Here is a 25,602-nt window from a genome sequence, read left to right as displayed (position 1 = left end):
CTCACACTCTCAAACGCGTAGATCCCCTGAACGCAGCTCACTCTCCAGATCCCAATCACCTGAATTCTGATCACCTGTTCACACACCTGTATGTCATTATCACACAGTATTTAGTTCAGTTCGTTGCACCCCATCATTGTGAGATATTGTTTGTTTTGTGACACTTCTATTTGGAGCTATGTTTTTCCTGTAATGTAATCCTCCATTGTATGATAGTTTTGGCCTGCCTCACTAACGACGCCTATTCCCTGCCTGTACTTCAGCCTATCGGATTTCCTGTTATCAACCGATTGCCTGATCTCCCGGATGACGTTACTAGCCTTTTCCCTGCCTGTACTGTTGCCTTTTTGGACCCCCTGTGTATGACCTTCTGCCTGCCTCTGGACCCAGCTACCTGCCTCCTCCTGTGGTCCTTTACAAAGAAACACCTGCTGCGCCCTGCGCTTAAAACCAGCTCTCTGTCTCCCATCGTGTTCACTACACAATTACTATTCTAATTCCCGATTCTATGCTTGTTCAGCTATCCTGGGTTAAAGCCTGTCCTCCTGAACGATTCAAATCAAGCCTTGGTTGTTTGGATGAGGTAGGCCTACAGTCATCTTCAGCTGCAGTGGTCAGGTCTCTGGGGTCTTTCACTACGGGTTTTGCTTTGGTATGTTGCCTTGCAGTAGTCACGAAATGTGGCGATGTCTTCAGATTATGTAGACAACTCCACGCCATATAAAGATAGACATGGTTTTAAAAACGTACCTAAATTACACAGTGTAAAGAAGGAAGCCTGTACAGAATACTAATATTCCAAAACATGCATCCTGTTTGAAATATGGCACTAAAGTAAAACTGCAAAAAATGTGGCAAAGAATTTAACTTTATGTCCTGAATACAAAGCCTTATGTTTGGGGCAAATCCAACACAACACATCACTGAGTACCACTCTTCATATTGTCAAGCATGGTGGTGGCTGCATCATGTTATGGGTATGCTTTTCATCGGTGAGGACTAGGGAGTTTTTTTAGGATAAAAACAAATGGAATGGAGCTTGAAGAGTAAAAATAATAATGTGCAAGTATTTTACAATCCACGTGTGCAAAGCTCTTAGAGACTTAACAAGAAAGACTCACAGTTGTAATCACAGAAAAAGGTGATTCTAACATGCTGAGGGGTGTGAATACTTATGTAAATTCAATATTTCTGTATTTCATTTTCAATAAATGTACAATTAATGTGTAGATTTTGTTGTTCCACTTGAATTCAGGCTGTAACACAACAAACTGTCAAACAAGTCAAGGGGTATGAAAACTTTCTGAAGGCTCTGTATTAGGTTGTATATATATATGGTTTTGACACGGTAGGCCTACAACCCAAACAGTGTTCCATATGAATGACTTGTAATGTTTTCACACGGTTGTTTCATAACTTAATTGTGTCAATTGTTTGCTTTGCTTGTTAGTGTATATCAATTCCCCATTACATATATCACCAGTAGGAAATGTACCTTTAATTCCTATAATTTCTAATCTAGAATGTTGTTACTTTGGTTACGGTAATTTATTTAAATGCATTCAATATTATTATTCCAGTCTTCCCATTCTCATTGTCTGAGTGGACACATTGTTTGCAGAGTGAACAACATATGCTACACTTGTGAGAAACAAGTTTTGGTTTATTTCATTCCATTTATGAGTTTTGTCAATTTAGTCATTGTCTTTTGTTTGGAGTGCTCCTGTCAGTATTGAGTAAGGACGCGCACGCATAGAAGTAGACCTATAGGCTACCTGGCCTGGCGTAAATGTAGGCATATAAATGTGCCAATTTGGGGATCTGATAGTATTTCTCAAAGTAATGTTTTCTTCACCTCAAACAGCAAGCAAAGGAAGTCTGTTTTTTACATCCATTGATAATTATAATAGTTCCTCAATGTATTTGAAAAATATTCCCAGCTCTCTCCTTTCGATAATGTCATGCCCTGATCCATTGGAAACGTAAATAAATACGCCTACCTGATGACTTTTTATCAGTGCTTGACTTTTACTGAAATAGGTCCCGGTACTCAATTTGGGTGCTGGTATTGTTTATATAAAGGTACAGGAGCTCCAGAATACTTTCCCGCTAATATTCTATAAGAGGAACAGGAGCTCAAGCAGTAGAATATTTGAGGTTCCGGTACTCTGGTGAGCTTCTTATCCCTTGCGCAAATAGCCAACAGCAATGTCTGTCCTGGGAAACTCTGAGGGCCCAGAATATTTTATACAATGTTGCCACCAAGTTAATAGTTAATTCAATGTTTCAATTTTTTAAAATCATTATATTGTCTACCTGAAGGCTGCAATGCTTTTATTTGTTGGCTTTATGTAGGCTATTTTTACATAATGGCAATGGCAATGATTGTGAGATACGAAGACTTTATTATAAATTAAATGAAACTGTTTCACAAAAATGTGCATATGAAAACCATAACTGGCATGCAGATCGGTAGAAATGGTAAGATACATTGGCATTCAACATGAGAAGGGTTGCTGACTCCTAGCGTAGCGCAACTTCAGGAGAGTAATGGCAGAATCTTAGAAAGCCAGCAGGAGCGGGAGAGTAGTTGGGTCAGCTGAAGTTTTTTAAATTCTGGTTGTCTAGATCTCTGGCGCCCTCTTGAGGCATTTGTCTTATTTCATCAAACCGTAAGCTTACAGCGTCAGACAAGCTCAATGCATATAGCTGATTTTGTTAAACACATAGGGTGTATCCAGTGGCTCCCTGTCATTCAGGGCAGGTGGGGCTCAAAACAGGTGGGGCTCTGTTTAGCTAAAAAAAAAAGGAAGTAAGAAGTCCACTATGTGCATATATATAAACATTGTTTTTTGCATGTTTTGCATGTTATTTTGGCATTCATTCGTGTCACGTATCAGTTTGCAAACAATGTAAAAAACAAAAAAACAAATTTGAATTAATAAAGCTGCTACAAACACGGTCTCATTTTTGCTTTCTTGAATAAGGCAGCTCCAAAATGCAGGTGTTTCAGCCTAGCTCAGTGCTTTCTGTGGTGGTTGGGTAGCCAGCGGGAAATACGGAGCGTAGGGGTTGGTAATGTTCTCTAATGCGCCGTGATTGGCTCAGTGTTCTGTCACTGTACAGCTGGTGACCGAAGTCAGTGTGAATGCGCCCGGCCCGCCACAAAGAATTGCTAGAATGCGATAGGACAAGGACATCCCGGCCAGCCAAACCCTCCCCTAACCCGGACGACGCTGGGCCAACCTCATGGGTCTCCTGGACGCGGCCGGTTGCGACTCAGCCTGGGATTGAACCTGGGTCTGTAGTGACGCCTCTAGCCTTAGACCGCTGCGCTACTCGGGAGGCCCCAACAATGAGTGGTTTGGAAGGAATCAGTGGCTAACTGCAAGCATTGCAAAACAATCGCTAGCCTGCTTTTCAGTGGAGTGGATGTGTGGTCCAATTCTGGGTTTAAGGGTCTCCTTTCCAAGTTTAAAAGGATTAACATTCAACATTGGCCATGCTGTCCATCCAGCATGATTTCTGCCGCTTTCAAAACAACTGTAAACTCGGAACTGGGAAATCTCAAACTTCAGTGAGTTCAAGATAACTGGTAACTTGGAAAAAACTAGCTCCAACTGGGAAAATACGTTTTGAACGGTCATCCAACTCGGAATTCCAAGTCGGGAACTCGGGCCTCTTTCTAGAGCCCCGACCTGAAGATCACTAACATCATGATTCGACATTGTTTTTTTCAGAGTTCCCAGTTGTCTTGAAAGCACCATAAATCCAGAGAATGCCAGACTTTAAGGACAAAGTTTGATGCCAAAATTTGCCTGTGAAAGACTGCCACGTCGCCTTCCTGTTCAAGTGAGCACAGCACAACAAGGTGAGTCCAAAAATGTATTGTATGCTGCTGCATAAATGATGTATTATTCCAGGGAGATATGTATACTGTAGCTAAGAAAGTAATACTAAGTGTATGTTGTGTAGTAAGCTGTTAGTAGCCCATGTGCCTCACCCTAATAATTTGATCCCTGTGTATCCTCCACCAAATTTCACAGTGGGTGCGAGACCCTGTGGCTTGTAGGCCTTTCCAGGTCTTTGCACCAAAATTTGGTGGAGGATCGGTGATGATCTGGGGGTGCTTCAGCAAGGCTGGAATCGGGCAGATTTGTCTTTGTGAAGGACGCATGAATCAAGCCACGTACAAGGTTGTCCTAGAAGAAAACTTGCTTCCTTCTGCTCTGACAATGTTCTCCAACTCTGAGGATTGTTTTTTCCAGCAGGACAATGCTCCATGCCACCCAGGTCAATCAAGGTGTGGATGGAGGACCACCAGATCAAGACCCTGTCATGGCCAGCCCAATCTCCAGACCTGAACCCCATTGAAAACCTCTGGAATGTGATCAAGAGGAAGATGGATGGTCACAAGCCATCAAACAAAGCCGAGCTGCTTGAATTTTTGCGCCAGGAGTGGCATAAAGTCACCCAACATCAATGTGAAAGACTGGTGGAGAGCATGCCAAGACGCATGAAAGCTGTGATTGAAAATCAGGGTTATTCCACCAAATATTGATTTCTGAACTCTTCCTAAGTTAAAACATTAGTATTGTGTTGTTTAAAAATGAATATGAACTTATTTTCTAAGCATTATTCGAGGTCTGACAACACCGCGTCTTTTTTTGTTAATAGGATCAGTTTTCAATTTCTGCAAATAAATGCTCTAAATGACAATAATTTTTTTTTGAATTTGGGAGAAATGTTGTCAATAGTTTATAGAATAAAACAAAAATGTCCATTTTACCCAAACACATACCTATAAATAGTAAAACCAGAGAAACTGATCATTTGCAGTGGTCTCTTAATTTTTTCCAGTGTGTATATTCCAATGGTGACATTTACGCAATCGGTTTTCTATCGCTCATTTGCACGTCATGTCAATGATATCATGTCACCGTGTGGTACTGTGGGTCAAATAACCTTGTCGAGGGTGGGCGCCCTGATTCTAGTTTGTGAGCTTGGCAGGCTACTGCCTGGGAAGGTCTCCCACTCAGAAGTACGAGATGGGGAGTGGGCGGTGGTAGGTTGACCTCAGGTCTCCCCATTGAAAGCGGAGGGAATCTATCAAATAGCGCACCTCTAACTTTGAACTGTCATGTTTTGTCATTGATCATCATGTCTTGTCCCTGTGCTTCCCTCTGCTGGTCTTATTAGGTTCTTTCCCTCTTTCTATCCCTCTCTCTCGCCCTCCCTCTCTCGCTCTCTCTCTCTATCGTTCCGTTCCTGCTCCCAGCTGTTTCTCATTCTCCTAACGACCTCATTTACTCTTTCACACCTGTCCCCTATTTTGCCCTCTGATTAGAGTCCCTATTTCTCCCTCTGTTTTCCGCTTCTGTCCTTGTCGGATTCTTGTTTGATGTTTGCTGTTCTGTGTCCTTGTTCCGCCCTGTCGTGTTTTTGCCTTCTTCAGATGCTGCGTGTGAGCAGGTGTCTATGTCAGCTACGGCCTGTGCCTTCCTGAAGCGACCTGCAGTCTGTGGTCGCGTCTCCAGTCGTTCCTCTCTACTGACGAGAGGATTTCAGTTTCCTGTTTTGGATTAACCTAGGATAATATCCAGGAGTATCATTGTTTGTTAAAGACTGGAATAAAGACTCTGTTTCTATTAAGTCGCTTTTGGGTCCTCATTCACCAGCATAACATGAACAGTACTAATGCAATTAGTAGTGCAATATAGTTTGTGTGTTTCATGTTTGAAGTGCAATAGTGTAATAATCAGATTATCTTCTTTATAAGTGTGTTATTCTATTTGTGTGATATAGGATTTGTGCAATTTAGTTTTATTTGTTCGTGTAACAGTTTAACTTTACGTCCGTCCCCTCGCCCATACCCGGGCTCGAACCAGGGACCCTCTGCACACATCAACAACAGTTACTCACGAAGCGTTGTCACTCATCTCGCCACAAAGGATGCGGCCCTTGCAGAGCAAGGGGAACCACTACTTCAAGGTCTCAAAGCGAGTGACGTCACCGTTTGAAAGGCTATTAGCGCGCACCACCGCTAACTAGCTAGGCATTTCACATCGGTTACATTCGCAATAGTGTAATAGTGTAATAATTCGATTCTCTTTTTTATTTTTGTATTTACATACTACATACTTATTTTTGTAATATTTTTATATAGTTTTAAATGTTATGATTATTTATTTGTGTTGTTCCAAATGTCTGAATAAAAATTACAGTTAGTGCAAAATGGTGCCAGGTATGATCGAACACGACCAAGTATGATCGAAGTGTCACGGCCGTCGTCTAGGTGAAAATGACCGGACCAAGGTGCAGCGTGGTCTGCGTACATTTTATTTTATTTAGAATGTCGCCAACAAAACAATAAACAAAGACACGACCGTGAAGCTTACTAGGGCTATAGTGCCACTAACAAAGTCAACTACCCACAAACACCAAAGGAAAAAAGACTGCCTAAGTATGATTCCCAATCAGAGACAACGATAGACAGCTGTCCCTGATTGAGAACCATACCTGGCCAAAACATAGAAATACAAAACATAGAAATAAAGAAACTAGAATGCCCACCCTAGTCACACCCTGGCCTAACCAAAATAGAGAATAAAAGCCTCTCTATGGCCAGGGCGTGACACGAAGTCGCTAAACTGACCGCTAAACTTAATCAAGGAGCATTAACAGCCGGGGTGATTTTTGAGAACAGGGTAAAACGCAGGGACAAAGACTTCCATCTCACCATCACATCTGTTGTATTCAATGACAATGGATGGTTTCAATCTTACTGCAACAATGACTTTTTACAGGAGGGACGTGTGTGTCCCCAGAACCCAGAAGTGTGTGTCCCCAAATAAACAATTTGCTCAAGTTGGATAAAATGTGACGTTTACCTGCCACCGCTCAACTAAAAAAATGGACTAAGGACAGTGAGCTATATATCCAATGGACAAAGGGAGGACAGAATGTGCTTAATGTCAAGGCAGGGAATGTATACTGTGGCCCTGGGTTTGAGGACAGGGTGTCTGTGTCCATGGATGATTACAGGCGGGAAGATCTCACCCTCACTCTCAGCGACATACACAGTTCTGACCAGACCGATACTGATCGACAGAGATGAAATCCAGAAGCTGTCGCGCTCACGGTCACCCCCAAAGTTGAAGAAAAGCCCTATGGAAACATAGTGACATGCTCACTATGGATAGTGGCAGTAACGTTAGTGATTCATGTTTTGGGTCTTTTTGAAGGCCTATGGTTAGGAGTGAATCCCCCAGCATGTGTATTACCTCTCATCAGTCTCATCCGAAAATGGGGATCACACTCAGATAATGATAGTCAGGACAGGTCAGAGTTGACATGCATGGAAGGAGAGGGTGAGAGTCCTACTGATGTGACGGAGAGGGGAGACCTGTGGCAGGATTCACAGTCGAAGCAGAATGGTTGTCCAACTTCCTCGTCAACGACAATGGGGTTACTTGAGGGCATTTCACACAACTGAGCCGAGACGAACTGCGCTGGAGGAGGATATTGTCTCTACGGTCAGAGACCGGTGAAAAGCCCCACTGGAGGCTACTACAGAAGGACTCCCTTCTATCCCTACATGACCGCCCGTCGCATCGAGGGACAGTGTACCTGTGCCAAAGTCCGGTGAACTAGTGAATTGCTTGAAGGATTTATATCGCCTTTTTGCATTGTACAAGGAATTGTTATATATTTTGATTATTATATGTATGAATAACACAAAGCAATTGAACTATTCTAATGTATCTTCTTCCATGCTTTTTTAGTTCCATTTTGCATTTGTATTCATTGGGCATCCATGTTTCTTTTTGCTTTAGAAACTGAATTAACACAAACGTTAATTCATTTGTAGCTCTGAATTTTATACATTATTAATTCACTTTCCACATCAAATGATGGATTATACTTAATCGTATTCTACAAGATAAAATACACAGAAAAATTGAACCAAAAGGTTAAACAACATGGTTTACAATATGTGATGTATGCTACAATTGACATGAAAAAAAAAAACATAAAACAGAATATTTAGAATAATCTTCAGAAAACTAAGTTTTTCTATTTGGTAGCCTACAGCTGTCAACTAACTGAACACAAAACACAGCAAAAATGTAGTTATTTTTCTTTCAAAAAGGCACACAATCAAGGTGCTACTTACTCTACAGTTAATTTTGTACTTGACTTAGAGATGGAAGAGGGACCATGACATGACACATCCATTTTATATACATTACATTCCCATGCAAATCTACACTAGCCTGGTCCCAGATCTGTTTGTGCTCTTGTCAACTCCATTGCAGTTATCATCAAGCAACAGCATGACAAGTTCCATAAAGGAGTTGGCAAGACAACAGAAACCGACTGGCACTCAGGCTAACTCTACACACTTGGTTGTATTTCAGTTGGATTTTTGTTCTTTGCAAAGTTCCACACAATAGTTCTAGCTTGATTATCATTCATAGGGAAATTCTGAACTGAAGTGTGGGTGGAAGAGACTTGTTAAAACAGTAAGAATGGAAATAAACCAAAAATATTATCTTTGTAAGACCGTTTGACCATGTTTTGCATAAATCATTAAACAAAAAGGGACTTAAAAAAAAAAGAGTAATATTAACATGAATAGAAGTTAACAAAATACAAGTAAACAAATACAAAAAAACTAACTATAGAAAACTACAGAACATAACACAGAAAAATATGTATTGTGACAACATTAGGAAAAAAGGTCCACAACGCAACAATTTCTCTTCTTATAAACCTGAAGTGTCAACTACATTAGATATGCAAAGTTATGTAACTTAATATTAGTATGAAACCACATGATGTCAGAATTGCAGTGGTGTAAAGTACTTTGTTGGGGTATCTGTACTTTATTATTTATCTTTTTTACAACTTTTACTTTACTACATTCCCAAAGAAAATAATATACTTTTTACTCCGTACATTTTCCCAACACCCAAAAGTACTCATTACATTTTGAATGCTTAGCATGACAGGAAAATTGTCAAATTCACACACTTAACAAGAGAGCATCTGGTCATCCCTTCCGCTTCTGATCTGGTGACTCACTAAACACACCTGCTTTGTTTGTAAATTATGTCTGAGTGTTGGAGTGTGCCCCTGGCTATCAGTACATAAAAATATATTAGACAAAAGTGCCATCTGATTTGCTTAATATACTTTTGATACTTAAGTACATTTTAGCAATTACATTTACTTTTGATACTGAAGTATATTTAAAACCAAATACTTTTAGACTTTTACTCAAGTAGTATTTTACTGGGTGACTTTCACTTGAGTCATTTTCTTTTAAGGTATCTTTACTTTTATTCAAGTATGACAATTGGGTACTTTTTCCAGCACTGCAGAATTGTATATTTTCTCTTCTTGAGGGTTCTTTAAAAGCAATGTGAGTATTCCAGAAAAAAAAAACGGTCACAAATTCACACCACTGTACAATATTTGGTTGATTTAGTCATTTATTTTGTCATAGGGATTACTAACACATGAAATTATGTGGATTCTCATTCATAACGGGCCATGTTGAGAATGTTAAAAGCAAATATTATAGAACACATATACAGTACAAAATGCAGGAAATGCAGACTTCCGGGGTGCTGCCCAGTAATATCTCCTTGCTCCTGAAGTGTACACTCGTTCACACCTTCTCACCAATCTAAAAGCATTGGATTGGTGGAGGCATGGGTGGGAGTTTTAGCCATATTTCATATACCAGCCATATCCTTTCAAATTAGTTAAGGGAAGTTAACAAGTGCACACGTTAGGAGAAATGAGAGATAATTGGGACGTGGCCCAGCTGGGGAAAAGCCACTTAACCATCACATATGGACAACAAGCCCTGGCTAGTCATGTCAATCACAATGACATCACACGAGAATAAGCATTACTCTGCCCTCTGCTAGAATGGGCTGGATTGTTAAGGTAAGAGTCGTCTCTAAGGTTGGAAAGGGAATGTTTTGCTGGAATTGTGTGAGTGTGTATGTGTGTGCGAGTGGATCTAAAAGCTAAAACATCCACCCACCCCTTTCCAATCTAAACCCCAGTGCTTCCTTGCATGTCCCCCCAAACCTTCCATTCTTGTCCTCTTTTTTTTTACTCCCCTCCTTCCTCCATCTGTGTCCCAGTTCCGACCATCCCTCTCTCCGTCCTCAGTGTACCAGCTCCAGTTGGCTGGCGGAGAAGGGCAGCACCCCGCTGACGTAGTAAGCGATGCCCAGGGAGAGCAGGGCGATAACCACCAGTAGTAGCAGCACCTGTAACAGAGTTCGAAAAGCATCCTTCATTGTGAGTTTCTCCAAAATTGAGACACCAGGTTATATATACACAGTATGGTCATTTGAAGAACCCTATTGGCTACGTCTGCGGTGTAACTTCCTGTCGCTGGCAAAGAGATTCCGTTGCAACGCAGGAGACGCCTAGCTTAATCAATCCGACAGGAAAAAAACGTTTGTACGTCATGTCACAGAACAAAAGTCCAATCTCCTTGCGCTGCTAAACATCTGTGACGCTGCAACATGTTACTTTACCCTCCAGAAGCCCAGGTCCTCTACAAACTCCTGCCAGGTGGTCCTGAAACTGGACAGAACCCCCTCACTGTTCTGGAGGTTGGGGTTGAGCAGGGAGTGGCTCTCCATCGCACTGACAGGGAGAGAAAGAAGTAGCCCACGGTTAGCTTACATGCCACCATGACATGACTTGATACACACAGAGTACTGTAAACATTAGGCACATCCTCCTTTACATTGAGTTGCATCCCACTTTGCCCTCAGAACAGACTCAATTCGTCGGTGCATGGACTCTACAAGGTGTCAAAAGCGTTCCACAGGGATGCCGGCCCGTGTTGACTCCAATGCTTCCTACAGTTGTGTCAAGCTGGCTGGATGTCCTTTGGGTGGTGGACCATTCTTGACACGCACGGGAAACTGTTGAGCAAGAAACAACCAGCAGCGTTGCAGTTCTTGGCAGTTCTTGGCATCTACTACCATACCCCGTTCAAAGGCACATCAATCTTTTGTCTTGCCCATTCACCCTCTGAATGGCAAACATACACAATCCATGTGTCAATGGTCTCAAGGCTTAGAAATCCTTCATTAACCCGTCTCCTCCCCTTCATCTACACGGATTGAAGTGGATTTAACAAGGGACCCCAATCAGGAATCATAGCTTTAACCTAGTCAGTCTGTCATGGAAAGAGTGGCTGTTCTTAATGTTTTGTATAGTCAAAAGTTTGGAAACACCTACTCATTCAAGGGTTTTTCTTTACTTTTCCTTTTTTCTACATTGTAGAATAACAGTGAAGACATCAAAGCTATGAAATAACACATATGGAATCATGTAGTAACCAAAAAAGTGTTAAACAAACCAAAATATATTTTATATTTGAGATCCTTCAAAGTAGCCACCCTTTGCCTTGATGACAGCTTTGAACACTCTTGGCATTCTCTCAACCAACTTCATGAGGTAGTCAATTAACAGGTGTGCCTTGTTCAAAGTGAATTTGTGGAATGTCTTAATGCGTTTGAGCCAATCAGTTGTGCTGTGACAAGGTAGGGGTGGTATACAGAAGATAGCCCTATTTGGTAAAATACCAAGTCCATATTATGGCAAGAACAGCTCAAATTAGCAAAGAGAAACGACAGTCCCATCATTACTTTAAGATATCAATCCGGAAGATTTCAAGAATTTTGAAACCATCAAGCGCTATGATGAAACTGGCTCTCATGAGGACCACCACAGGAAAGGAAGACCCAGAGTTACCTCTGCTGCAGAGAATAAGTTCATTAGAGTTACCAGCCTCAAAAATTGCTGCCCAAATAAATGCTTCACAGAGTTCAAGTAATATCCACATCGCAACATCAACTGTTCAGAGGAGACTGTGTGAATCAGGCCTTCGTGGTCGAGTTGCTGCAAAGTAACCACTACTAAAGGACATCAATAATAAGAAGAGACTTGCTTGAGCCAAGAAACACAAGCAATGGACATTAGACCGGTGGAAATCTGTCGTGACTTTGTGAGACGCAGAGTAGGTGAACGGATGATCTCCTCATGTCTGGTTCCCACCGTGAAGCATGGAGGAGGAGGTGTGATGGTGCTTCGCTGGTGACACTGTCTGTGATTTATTTAGAATTCAAGGCATACTTAACCAGCATGGCTACCACAGCATTCTGCAGCGATAAGCCATCCCATCTGGTGCTTAGTATGACTATCATTTGTTTTTCAACAGGACAATGACCCAAAACACAACTCAATTCTGTGTAAGAGCTATTTGACCAGGGAGAGTAACTGACCTGGCCTCCACAATTGATTTGTCTTTAACTAGGCAAGTCAGTTAAGAACAAATTCTTATTTTAAAATGACGGCCTACTCGGGCCAAACCTGGGTGTCGCCCTATGGGACTCCCAATCACGGCCGGATGTGATGCAGCCTGGATTACCCACAATCACCCGACCTCAACCCAACTGAGATGGTTTGGGATGAGTTGGACCGCAGAGTGAAGGAAAAGCAGTCAACAAGTGCTCAGCATATGTGGGACCTCCTTCAAGACTGTTTGGGAAAAGTATTTCTCATGAGGCTGATTGAGAGAATGCCAAGAGTGTGCAAAGCTGTCATCAAGGCAAAGGGTTGCTACTTTGAAGAATCTAACATTTCTTTTTTGGTTACAACATGATTCCATATGTGTTATTTCATAGGTTTGATGTCTTCACTATTATTCTACAACGTAGAAAGTCGTAAAAATAAATAAAAAACCTTGAATCAGTAGGTGTGTCCAAACTTTCGACTGGTACTGTGGATAAGAGTGGCTTTCCGCCACACTGAGGGGGGAGAGAGGGGAGATGGTGGTAAATGCGATAGACTGCGACATTACTTATATACACACACACACACTGAGATTATCGGAGGAGCGGAGAGACATTGAAGGTGGGTTTGAAAACCAGTACACAGTGATGCAAATTCATTCACATTTTATATGCTGCACTTCTGTTCTAGTCTCTCTTGTGAGCGGGTGTGAATCCGGAACTACAACACACATACTACAATAGTCACCCCCCGTGGAACCCTTTCACCTCGTGCTACCCTGTCCCCGCCTCTCCCCGCCTCACCTTCTGCTCGCTGCCATCAGCATGGTCTCCAGCTTAGAATGGGTGTAACAGAGTTAAGAACACTCGCGTCGCCTAATTGCTAGCTTGCATGCCCCCCCCCCCCCCCGACCCCTCCTCCCTCACCTCTCGCTCTCAGCCATCTGCATGGTCTCCAGTTTGGAGTGGGCTCCTCTGTTGAATCCTTTCACTTCCTGCTCCTCCAGGCCCTCCAGCAGACGGATAGCGTCCCTGTTCACCCCGCGCCTCTTGGCCAGTACTAGGGGAGTCGACCCGTTGTGGTTACTGAGAAAGTGAAAGGGAACGCTTGGATGTAAGAGGCGCTGGTGCTCCTTTCAGATGTTGCGCCCACATTTACTGTCCTGCATCAGTCCATGGAGTAGAAACGGGATAAAGGACAATATTATTCAGGATTGGCAAAACCATGAATAATGGGGTGGGGGGGAGGGGGGGTTGTTACGTTTGCTAGTTTAATGTGTCTTGGATGGTCCATGACAATGCACATTTTGCCAGAGGGTAGGCTGTCACTAAGGCTCTGAACCATTCCAACACTAGCGTTACTCCTCTCTCCTTCCCTTTCTCACCAGATATATCTAGACTTGAGCCACTCTCAGCATTCAAGCTCTCTAAAAAAAAAAAAAATGCCACTACCCCTCAGTCCAACCCCCAGCCCCTCTCTTACCAGATGTCTATCTTGAGACCGTTGGACACCAGGAACTGGATGGTATCCACGTGTCCACAGAGGTGCAGGGCCGTGTTACCCTGGTAGTCTGTCGCCAGGAGGTCCGCCCCAAACTTATGGAGGAACCAACAGATGTCCACGTTCCCCCTGGCGGCCGCTAGGTGCAGGCCCGTACGACCCCGGTTGTCCCGTATGTTTGGGTCACAGCCCGTCTCCAGTAGCCGCTTGGCGAAAGGCAGGTCCCCGTCAATGCAGGCCTGCAGTTAGGGATTTGCCTTTATTTAACCAGGTAAGTTATTGAGAACACATTCTCTACTGGGCAATTCCGTGGGAAAGTCAACTTGAGCATCCGCAATAGAAAGTTGTCATTTCATTGGCCATCTAACTAACGACATGTGTTCTTGCTAAGATTCTCTTGGACAAAATATGCCGAAATGCATTTATCTACATCGCAGTACTATGTTAGAAAGAAAGATAAGAGTGTTTATCAACAATCTGTGAATAGTCCTGGAGTATTTTTTTTCTCCAAATGAAAGCCCCCCAAAATATATTGACTTCATCCAGTGTCTAGAAAAGTGGATTGGCAGTATAGGCTAGGTTTGGGCGGTATCCAGATTTTCATACCGTCATACCAGTTCTGTAGCATATCAGGGTATGTGGTATTACCGAATGTGCACACAACGGGCGCTATTTCAAATTTGTTTTATTATAATAATAATAAACTACCGTTCAAAAGTTTGGGGTAACTTAGAAATGTCTTTGTTTTTCATGAAAACATACATGAAGCGAGTTGCAAAATGAAAAGGAATATAGTCAAGACGTTGACAAGGTTATAAATAAAGTTTTTTTAATTGAAATAATACATTTTGCTTCCGTCAAAGAATCCTCCATTTGCAGCAACTACACCCTTGCAGACCTTTGGCATTGTACACTGCTCAAAAAAATAAAGGGAACACTAAAATAACACATCCTAGATCTGAATGAATGAAATATTCTTATTAAATACTTTTTTCTTTACATAGTTGAATGTGCTGACAACAAAATCACACAAAAATTATCAATGGAAATCAAATTTATCAACCCATGGAGGTCTGGATTTGGAGTCACACTCAAAATTAAAGTGGAAAACCACACTACAGGCTGATCCAACTTTGATGTAATGTCCTTAAAAACAAGTCAAAACGAGGCTCAGTAGTGTGTGTGGCCTCCACGTGCCTTGTATGACCCCCTACAACGCCTGGGCATGCTCCTGATGAGGTGGCGTATGGGTCTCTGAGGCATCTCCTCCCAGACCTGGACTAAAGCATCCGCCAACTCCTGGACAGTCTGTGGTGCAACGTGGCGTTGGTGGATGGAGCGAGACATGATGTCCCAGATGTGCTCAATTGGATTCAGGTCTGGGGAACGGGCGGGCCAGTCCATAGCATCAATGCCTTCCTCTTGCAGGAACTGCTGACACACTCCAGCCACATGAGGTCTAGCATTGTCTTGCATTAGGAGGAACCCAGGGCCAACCGCACCAGCATATGGTCTCACATGGGGTCTGAGGATCTCATCTCGGTACCTAATGGCAGTCAGGCTACCTCTGGCGAGCACAGGAGGGCTGTGCGGCCCCCAAAGAAATGCCACCCCACACCATGACTGACCCACCGCCAAACCGGTCATGCTGGAGGATGTTGCAGGCAGCAGAACGTTCTCCACGGCGTCTCCAGACTCTGTCACGTCTGTCACGTGCTCAGTGTGAACCTGCTTTCATCTGTGAAGAGCACAGGGCGCCAGTGGCGAATTTGCCAATCTGGTGTTCTCTGGCAAATGCCAAACGTCCTGCACGGTGTTGGGCTGTAAGCACAACCCCCACCTGTGGACGTCGGGCCCTCATACCACCCTCATGGAGTCTGTTTCTGACCGTTTGAGCAGACACATGCACATTTGTGGCCTGCTGGAGGTCATTTTGCAGGGCTCTGGCAGTGCTCCTCCTGCTCAAAGGCGGAAGTAGCGGTCCTGCTGCTGGGTGTTGCCCTCCTACGGCCTCCTCCACGTCTCCTGATGTACTGGCCTGTCTCCTGGTAGCGCCTCCATGCTCTGGACACTTTTTATTTATTTTTTTATTTCACCTTTATTAACCAGGTAGGCTAGTTGAGAACAAGTTCTCATTTGCAACTGCGACCTGGCCAAGATAAAGCATAGCAGTGTGAACAGACAACAACACAGAGTTACACATGGAGTAAACAATAAACAAGTCAATAACATGGTAGAAAAAAAGAGAATCTATATACAATGTGTGCAAAAGGCATGAGGTAGGCAATAAATCGAATAATTACAATTTAGCAATTAACACTGGAGTGATAAATCATCAGATGATCATGTGCAAGAAGAGATACTGGTGTGCAAAAGAGCAGAAAAGTAAATAAATAAAAGCAGTATGGGGGTGAGGTAGGTAAATTGGGTGGGTAGTTTACAGATGGACTATGTACAGCTGCAGCGATCGGTTAGCTGCTCGGATAGCAGATTTTTAAAGTTGTGAGGGAGATAAAAGTCTCCAACTTCAGAGATTTTTGCAATTCGTTCCAGTCGCAGGCAGCAGAGAACTGGAAGGAAAGGCGTCCAAATGAGGTTGTGGTTTAGGGATGATCAGTGAGATACACCTGCTGGAGCGCGTGCTACGGGTGGGTGTAGCCATCGTGACCAGTGAACTGAGATAAGGCGGAACTTTACCTAGCATAGCCTTGTAGATGACCGGAGCCAGTGGGTCTGACGACGAACATGTAGCGAGGGCCAGCCGACTAGGGCATACAGGTCGCAGTGGTGGGTCGTATAAGGTGATTTAGTAACAAAACGGATGGCACTGTGATAAACTGCACCAGTTTGCTGAGTAGAGTATTGGAAGCTATTTTGTAGATGACATCGCCGAAGTCGAGGATCGGTAGGATAGTCAGTTTTACAGGGTAAGTTTGGCGGCGTGAGTGAAGGAGGCTTTTGTTGCGGAATAGAAAGCCGACTCTAGATTTGATTTTGGATTGGAGATGTTTGATATGAGTCTGGAAGGAGAGTTTGCGGTCTAGCCAGACACCTAGGTACTTATAGATGTCCACATATTCTAGTGTCGGAACCGTCCAGGGTGGTGATGCTAGCTGGGCGTGCGGTGCAGGCAGCGAACGGTTGAAAAGCATGCATTTGGTTTTACTAGCGTTTAAGAGCAGTTGGAGGCCACGGAAGGAGTGTTGTATGGCATTGAAGCTCGTTTGGAGGTTAGATAGCACAGTGTCCAAGGAAGGGCCGGAAGTATACCGAATGGTGTCGTCTGCGTAGAGGTGGATCAGGGAATCGCCCGCAGCAAGAGCAACATCATTGATGTATACAGAGAAAGAGTCGGCCCGAGAATTGAACCCTGTGGTACCCCCACAGAGACTGCCAGAGGACCGGACAACATGCCCTCCGATTTGACACACTGAACTCGTCTGCAAAGTAGTTGGTGAACCAGGCAAGGCAGTCATTAGAAAAACCGAGGCTACCGAGTCTGCCGATAAGAATATGGTGATTGACAGAGTCGAAAGCCTTGGCCAGGTCGATGAAGACGGCTGCACAGTAATGTCTTTTATCGATGGCGGTTATGATATCGTTTAGTACCTTGAGCGTGGCTGAGGTGCACCCGTGACCGGCTCGGAAACCGGATTGCACAGCGGAGAAGGTACGGTGGGATTCGAGATGGTCAGTGATCTGTTTGTTGACTTGGCTTTCGAAGACCTTAGATAGGCAGGGCAGGATGGATATAGGTCTGTAACAGTTTGGGTCCAGGGTGTCTCCCCCTTTGAGAGGGGGATGACCGCGGCAGCTTTCCAATCCTTGGGGATCTCAGATGATACGAAGGAGAGGTTGAACAGGCTGGTAATAGGGGGTGCGACAATGGCGGCGGACAGTTTCAGAAATAGGGGGTCCAGATTGTCAAGCCCAGCTGATTTGTATGGGTCCAGGTTTTCCAGCTCTTTCAGAACATCTGCTATCTGGATATGGTAAAGGAGAAGCGGGGAGGCTTGGGCGAGTAGCAGCGGGGGGGCGGGGCTGTTGTCCAAGGTTGGAGTCGCCAGAGAGGAAGGCATGGCCAGCCATTGAGAAATGTTTGTTGAAGTTTTCGATTATCACGGACTTATCAGTGGTGACCGTGTTACCTAGCCTCAGTGCAAGTGGGCAGCTGGGAGGAGGTGCTCTTGTTTTCCATGGACTTTACAGTATCCCAGAACTTTTTGGAGTTAGAGCTACAGGATGCAAATTTCTGCTTGAAAAAGCTGGCCTTTGCTTTCCTGACTGACTGCGTGTATTGGTTCCTGACTTCCCTGAACAGTTGCATATCGCGGGGTTCTTCGATGCTATTGCAGTTCGCCACAGGATGTTTTTGTGCTGGTCGAGGGCAGTCAGGTCTGGAGTGAACCAAGGGCTATATCTGTTCTTGGTTCTGCATTTTTTGAACGGAGCATGCTTGTCTAATATGGTGAGGAAGTAACTTTTAAAGAATGACCAGGCATCCTCAACTGACGGGATGAGGTCAATATCCTTCCAGGGTACCCGGGCCAGGTCGATTAGAAAGGCCTGCTCGCAGAAGTGTTTTAGGGAGCGTTTGACAGTGATGAGGGGTGGTCGTTTGACCGCGGACCCGTGGCGGATACAGGCAATGAGGCAGTGATCGCTGAGATCTGATTGAAGACAGCAGAGGTGTATTTGGAGGGCAGGTTTGTCAGGATAATGTCTATTAGGGTGCCCATGTTTACGGATTTAGGGTTGTACCTGGTGGGTCCTTGATGATTTTGGTGAGATTGAGGGCATCAAGCTTAGATTGTAGGACTGCCGGTGTTAAGCATATCCCAGTTAGGTCACCTAACAGAACAAACTCTGAAGCTAGATGGGGAGCGATCAATCACAGATGGTGTCCAGGGCACAGCTGGGAGCTGAGGGGGGTCGGTAGCAGGCGGCAACAGTGAGAACTTATTTTCTGGAGAGATTAATTTTTAAAATTAGAAGTTCGAACTGTTTGGGCATAGACCTGGAAAGTATGACAGAACTTTGCAGGCTATCTCTGCAGTAGATTGCAACTCCTCCCCCTTTGGCAGTTCTATCTTGACGGAAAGTGTTATAGTTTGTATGGAAATCCCAGAATTTTTGGTGGCCTTCCTAAGCCAGGATTCGGACACGGCAAGGACATCAGGGTTGGCAGAGTGTGCTAAAGCGGTGAGTAAGGCAAACTTAGGGAGGAGGCTTCTGAGTTGACATGCATGAGCCAAGGCTTTTTCGATCACAGAAGTCAACAAATGAGGGTGACGGGGACATCAGGGCCTGGGTTTACCTCCACATCACCCGAGGAAACGAGGAGTAGTAGGATGAGGGTGCGGCTAAAGGCTATCAAAACTGGTCGCCTAGAGCGTTGGGGACAAGGAATAAAAGGAGCAGATTTATGGGCGTGGTAGAATAGATTCTGGGCATAATGTGCAGACAGGGGTATGGTGGGGCACGGGTACAGCGGAGGCAAGCCCAGGCACTGGGTGATGATAAGAGAGGTTGTATCTCTGGACATGCTGGTCTCAATGTGAGGTCACCGCATGTGTGGGGGGTGGGACAAAGGAGGTATCAGAGGTACGGAGAGTGGAACTACGGGGTCCATTGCAAACCAAAACAATGATAGCTAGCCTGAACAACAGTATGCAAGGCATATTGATATTTGAGAGAGACATACAATAAGGCATAAAGTGATTGCAGGTCTTGATTGGGAGAGCTAGCTAAAACAACAGGTAAGATAACAGCAGCTAGTCCACTAACACAGCAACAACAGGTAGAAATGGCGACGACTAGGCAGAGAGGGTCGGATTAACTACACACAGATCCTGAGTTAAAGCACAGAGCCGACAGATAAAACACAAATAAACAGAATGGAGTACCGTGAATTAATGGACAGTCAAGCAGGCATCAGCTATGTAGCCAAGTGATCATAGTGTCCAGGGGGCAGCCGAGATGGAGCAGGGAGGCCTCCACTAAGCTAGCACGCGGCGTTTAAAGTTAGTAGCCCGGGGGTGGTCTGCTCAGACGGAGGGGGTCTGCTCAGACGGAGGCCGGTTGAGGGCACAGTGGCTGGGGTATTCGTCTGCAGACCAGACGTGGTCGTGTCGACAGAGAATCCAAGCCGGATGGCGATGGCGAAAGAGAGGTTGTGAATTGTAGAATTGTGTTTGCTAACTGGTGCTAGCTTCGTGCAGTGGCGCTAGCTGCGCTAGCTGCAAGCTAGCTGTGAGATCAGAAGTACTACGCTGACAGACACAGCAAACCTTCTTGCCACAGCTCGCATTGATGTTGCCATCCTGGATGAGCTGCACTACCTGACCACTTGTGTGGGTTGTAGACTCCGTCTCATGCTACCACTAGAGTGAAAGCACCGCCAGCATTCAAAAGTGACCAAAACATCAGCCAGGAAGCATAGGAACTGAGAAGTGGTCTGTGGTCACCACCTGCAGAACCACTCCTTTATTGGGGGTGTCTTGCTAATTGCCTATAATTTCCACCTGTGTTCTATTCCATTTGCACAACAGCATGTGAAATTTATTGTCAATCAGTGTTGCTTCCTAAGTGGACAGTTTGATTTCACAGAGAAGTGTGATTGACTTGGAGTTACATTGTGTTGTTTAAGTGTTCCCTTTATTTTTTTGAGCAGTGTAGTTGTCAATTTGTTGAGGAAATCTGAAGAGATTTCACCCCATGCTTCCTGAAGCACCTCCCACAAGTTATATAGTGTAAAAATATAAAACACAACATGTGAAGTGTTGGTGCCATGTTTTATGAGCTGAAATAAAAGTTCCCAGAAATTTTACATACGCACAAAAAGCTTATTTCTCTGGTTTTGTGCACAAAATGTGTTTACATCACTGTTAGTGAGCATTTCTCCATTGCTAAGATAATCCATCCACCTGACAGGTGTGGCATATCAGGAAGCTGATTAAACAACATGATCATTACACAGGTGCACCTTGTGCTGGGGACAATAAAAGGCCACTCTAAAATGTGCGGTTTTGTCACACAACACAATGCCACAGATGTCTCAAGTTGAGGGAGCATACAATTGGCATGCTGACTGCAGGAATGTCCACCAGAGCGGTTTCCAGAGAATTTAACGTTCATTTTTCTACCATAAGCTGCCTCCAACTTCGTTTTAGAGAATTTGGCAGTACGTCCAACCGGCCTCACAACCAGAGACCATGTGTAACCATGCCAGATCAGGAGCTCCACACACATCCGGCGGCTTCACCTGCGGGATTGTCAAAGATCAGCCACCCAGACAGCTGATGAAACTGTGGGTTTGAACAACCAAAGAATTTCTGCATAAACTGTCAGAAACCGTCTCACGGAAGCTCATCTGCGTGTTCGTCGTCCTCACCAGGATCTGACTGCAGTTTGGCTTCGTAATTGACTTCAGTGGCCAAATGCTCACCTTCGATGGCAACTGGAACGCTGGAGAAGTGTTGTCTTCACGGATGACTCCCGGTTTCAGCTGTACCGGGCAGATGTATGGCGTCGTGTGGGCGAGCGGTTTTCTGACGTCAACATTGTGAACAGAGTGCCCCATGGTGGCGGGGGGGTTATGGTACGGGCAGGCATAAGCTATGGACAACGACCACAATTGCATTTTATGGATGGCAATTTGAATGCACAGATATACCGTGATGAGATCATTGTCGTGCCATTCATCCTCCACAATCACCTCATGTTTCAGCATGATTATGCACGGCCCCATGTCGCAAGGATCTGCCCACAATTCCAGGAAGCTGAAAATGTCCCAGTTCTTCCATGGCCTGCATACTCACCAGACATGTCACCCATTGAGCATGTTTGGGATGCTCTGGATCGACAGCGTATTCCAGTTCCCGCCAATATCCAGCAACTTCACACAGCCATTGAAAAGGAGTGGGACAACATTCAACAGCCTGTTCAACTCTATGCAAAGGAGATGTGTTGTGCTGCACGAGGCAAATGGTATTCACACCAGATACGGACTGGTTTTCTGATCCACGCCCCTACTTTTTTTTTTAAAGGTATCTGTGATCAACAGATGCATATCTGTATTCCCAGTCATGTTAAATCCATAGATTTGGGCCTAATGAATTTATTTAAATTGACTGATTTCCTTATATGAACTGTAACTCTGTAAAATATTTTAAATTGTTGCATGTTGTGTTTATATTTTTGTTCAAAGTAAAAAAAAAAAATGGAGGGGGGACGCACAAAACAATTAAGACAACAGGGATCTTGATCCAGGAGGGGATTGAATGTCTCTGCTGTAACCAAGAAGCTTGATCTTGACATCTAGCCACTTAGCAAACCAAATGCATAGCTGGAGCCCTGAGCTGGATATAATTTATTTGACAAATCTTAGGTTTCTTATAGTTATACTTAACTTATAATAAGTTATTATTTCAACGGTATTGAAAATAATACAGGCACATGTAGATTGTCTCATTTACATATTTTGCACAATATTTCGGGAGAATTGCAATACAGAAAAATCGTATATTTACCCCCAATTTTTATTTTATTTAACTAGGCAAGTCAGTTAAGAACAAATTCTTATTTACAATGATGGCCTACACCGGCCAAACCCAGACGACGTTGGGCCAATTGTGCGCCGCCCTATGGGACTCCCAATTTCCTTCGAAAAGGCTATCCATGGCCAGAAGCAAAGACTTACAAACTCACTACTTTTACTATTATGTTTAGTCTCCCCAAAAAGCTTGTCCATTTCATGTAACATCCATAATGCTTATTTTCTTTATTTCACCAACATGCCAATATTTAGAAGTCTGCTTTTTGGGGGGGTACACTCCCCCCAAGGGGTACTATAGCCACACACATGAAAAGTTTCATTTACATTTTGTTTGTCCATTCTGTGAGACATTAAAGTTGTGATTTTGCGTGCAAATGTAATGTCCATAACTCTGGAATCGCCCTACTACAATAACAACCCGGGATGAGTTAGATCAATAATAGTCAATTGATGGTGTCTGTATGACTTTCAGAACTTTTTTGAATTGAACATTTAAAACCCCCAATTTAGTGATATTTTTCATCCCAATTTAAGAGATATTTTCTACTGCTGGACAGAGATCTAAGTTTAAAATATTTATTTTGATTCAAAGTATGTACAGCTTTCCACCCCACAATAGATAAATAACCATGTGTTTATTTTGCACGCACACATTTTATGGAATTTTGCTGGTAAAAAAAAAATGTTTCAGTTTATAAAACAACTTTGATCAACCCTAGCAACCATCAACTTTAAAGACTGGGGGTGTATTCATTCGTGCACACCGTAGCTAAATGTTTTGCCACCAAAAAGGTTTTTCAACAGAAGCGAGAGTTTCTTATTGGACAAATTCAGGTAGCTAGGTCCCTCCACGTTTTGTCCCATTTGCTTCCAAGTGAATACACTATTGCCCAATCCCAAATTGACCCCGAGACCCTACATCCTATGCATGTGCGAAGATCTGAGAGGATTTGACAGTTGTAAGCAACATGGTGAAACTTCCACTTTTGCAGTGAGCAAGTGGTTCTATTACCATATTGTTTACGCCTGTCAAATCCTCTCAGATCTCCACAAGTGCATAAGGCGTCGGGTCTAGGGGTCGATTTGGGATTGGCCCCCTTGTGTTGGACTCTACCTGCAGCAGGGGAACGGAGGTCTGCGACGAGTCGTTAATGAAGACATAGGACATGTCCGAGTGGGTGTCAGAAAATTCCAGCGTACCTGAAGAGGGGGAGGGAGGGACGGTAGCGGGGAGAAGGGTGAGAGGGAGGTAGGAAGGAATGGGGAGGGAAGAGGGGGAGGAGGGTAGGAAAGAGCAAGAAGGAAGGAGGGAGGGAAATAAAGAAGAGAGAAGAAAGGGATGGATGGAGGGAATGAGAAATTGAGACAGGAATGTTTTATTTTTTAGGCCTCTGTAGAGTGTTGAGGCAGTAACCAAAAGGTAGCTGGTTCAAATCCCCAAGCCAGCAATGTGGAAAAATCTGCCCTTGAGCAAGGCAGTTAAATCCACAAAAACAACTGCTTCCGGGCGCCGATGACGCACTGGTGTCGATTAAGGCAGCACCCCGCACCTCTGATTCAGATCGGTTGGGTTAAATGCGGAAAACACATTTCAGACGAATGCATTCAGTTGTGCAACTGACTAGGTATCCTCTTTCCCAAGCTTGCTGTCTTGGCAAGATAAAATCAAAAGCTAACGTTATGTTAACTTGCCTTGACGTTAGCTAGCTAACGTTAGCTGGCTGATATTCATGTGTATGTAACGTAGCTAACGTTAGTTAGCTTACTAGCTAGTAGGCACATTGTTATTATAAAAACACAGAAATATCTAGTAAATACGGTAGCTAGCTAACGTTATTGACATCGAATCGTTTCATGATCCAACATACCCAGCCAGCTAGCTAGCATTCGTTTGGTACTAGCTAGCTAGCTGGCTGGGTATGTTGGATCATGAAACGATTCGATGTCAATAACGTTAGCTAGCTACCGTATTTACTAGATATATAGCTAACAGACTCGTAATAACGTGACAACAAGCATTTGTCGAGCTTATTCAGTTGTTAGTGATGTTAGCTAGTTACCTGTTTAGGTGTTCCAAATCAGAGGAGAAAATCTAAATTCGCTTTTCTGCTAAGCAGTGTGTTGTTGTGGTGGATGCTGAACCAGCTGTGATTTTACAACAGCTCAGCGGAAACTGGGTTACTCTCTGGGTGTAATAATTACGTCGATTCTGTTGCAAAACGTTTTGCAATATAACTCGTTTACTCCGATGGCAAAACGCAAACGACAGTTTCTATTGGACAAATTCAGGTCGGTCCCTCCCCGTTTCGTTCCGTTGCTCCATTTGCTTCCGTTTGGTTCCGAAACAGTAAATGGTTCCCGTAATTAAAACACCCCTGCTTTTTGCGGCAGAGGAAGAAGGCTCTCTCTCTCAGAATCTGATATATCAGGCAATCAGCATTTATAGTAGTCTTAAATATACACATATTATTACTGTGGAAAGATACATTAATATACAAATCAGTTGACCTAGCCAGAAATGTCCCACCATATAAAGCATTATGGAATTCAACATAAAAACTTTGCCATTTTGTTGTTGTCATTTACCAGGTACTTTTATCCAGAGTGACCTAGAGTAGTGAGTGCATACTGCAATACATTTTAATACTCCCCCCCCTGTACTGGTCCACCGTGGGAATCGAACCCACAAACTCTGGTGTTGCTCTATCAACTGAGCCACAGGGGATCTTACGTTTCACTGTGAAATTTATGCTATATATTTTTTTTTTCAAGGTAGCCCTGAAGGCTGTATGATTAATAGATTATTTTTTTTCAAGAATGAGAGGTTTTGACAAACATTAAAAACGTAGCCTAATATGTCAAATCAAATTAAAAAACCGTCGATACAAAGTGTATTTAAGGTCTCAACACACTACGTACATTTTTTTCCAAAATACAACAAGAAAACTGTCTTACCTGATGCAACGACCCCATCCAGTGGCAGTATTAAAAGGCTGCATTTCCACAGGCAGCCCAATTATGTTCTTTTCCCGCAAATTGGTATTTTGACAATAACCGGAGAAAAGAGTAGAATTGGCCTGCCTATGTAAATGCAGCAAAATGTTCCCCAATCCAAGAGTGGTTTAAAACTATTGATGATGTTGTGTTAGTCAGTGGTTGACAATCAAATATGACTGCTGTGGCTTTCCACGGAAAAGATGAAGACAAAA

At 43.7% G+C, this 25,602-nt stretch overlaps 1 protein-coding gene across 1 annotated transcript; it reads right to left on the bottom strand.

The window, feature by feature from the left end:
- Positions 1 to 9,479: 9,479 nt before the first annotated feature.
- Positions 9,480 to 24,549, bottom strand: LOC111952033 (ankyrin repeat domain-containing protein 46). Its single transcript, XM_023970469.3, has 6 exons — positions 24,454 to 24,549; positions 23,508 to 23,593; positions 13,819 to 14,075; positions 13,263 to 13,421; positions 10,566 to 10,677; positions 9,480 to 10,292 (listed from the first exon to the last, which is right to left on the bottom strand). The coding sequence occupies exons 2-6, from the start codon at positions 23,559 to 23,561 to the stop codon at positions 10,188 to 10,190; spliced, it is 687 nt and encodes a 228-aa protein (XP_023826237.1). The 5' UTR covers positions 23,562 to 23,593; positions 24,454 to 24,549; the 3' UTR covers positions 9,480 to 10,187.
- Between the last annotated feature and the right edge of the window lie 1,053 nt (positions 24,550 to 25,602).

The sequence above is a fragment of the Salvelinus sp. IW2-2015 genome, linkage group LG3, assembly GCF_002910315.2.
Source record: "Salvelinus sp. IW2-2015 linkage group LG3, ASM291031v2, whole genome shotgun sequence".
NCBI classification, from domain to species: Eukaryota; Metazoa; Chordata; class Actinopteri; order Salmoniformes; family Salmonidae; genus Salvelinus; species Salvelinus sp. IW2-2015.
The sequence above is the reverse complement of the archived record's forward strand: the minus strand, read 5'-3'. Positions and strand labels throughout refer to the sequence as shown.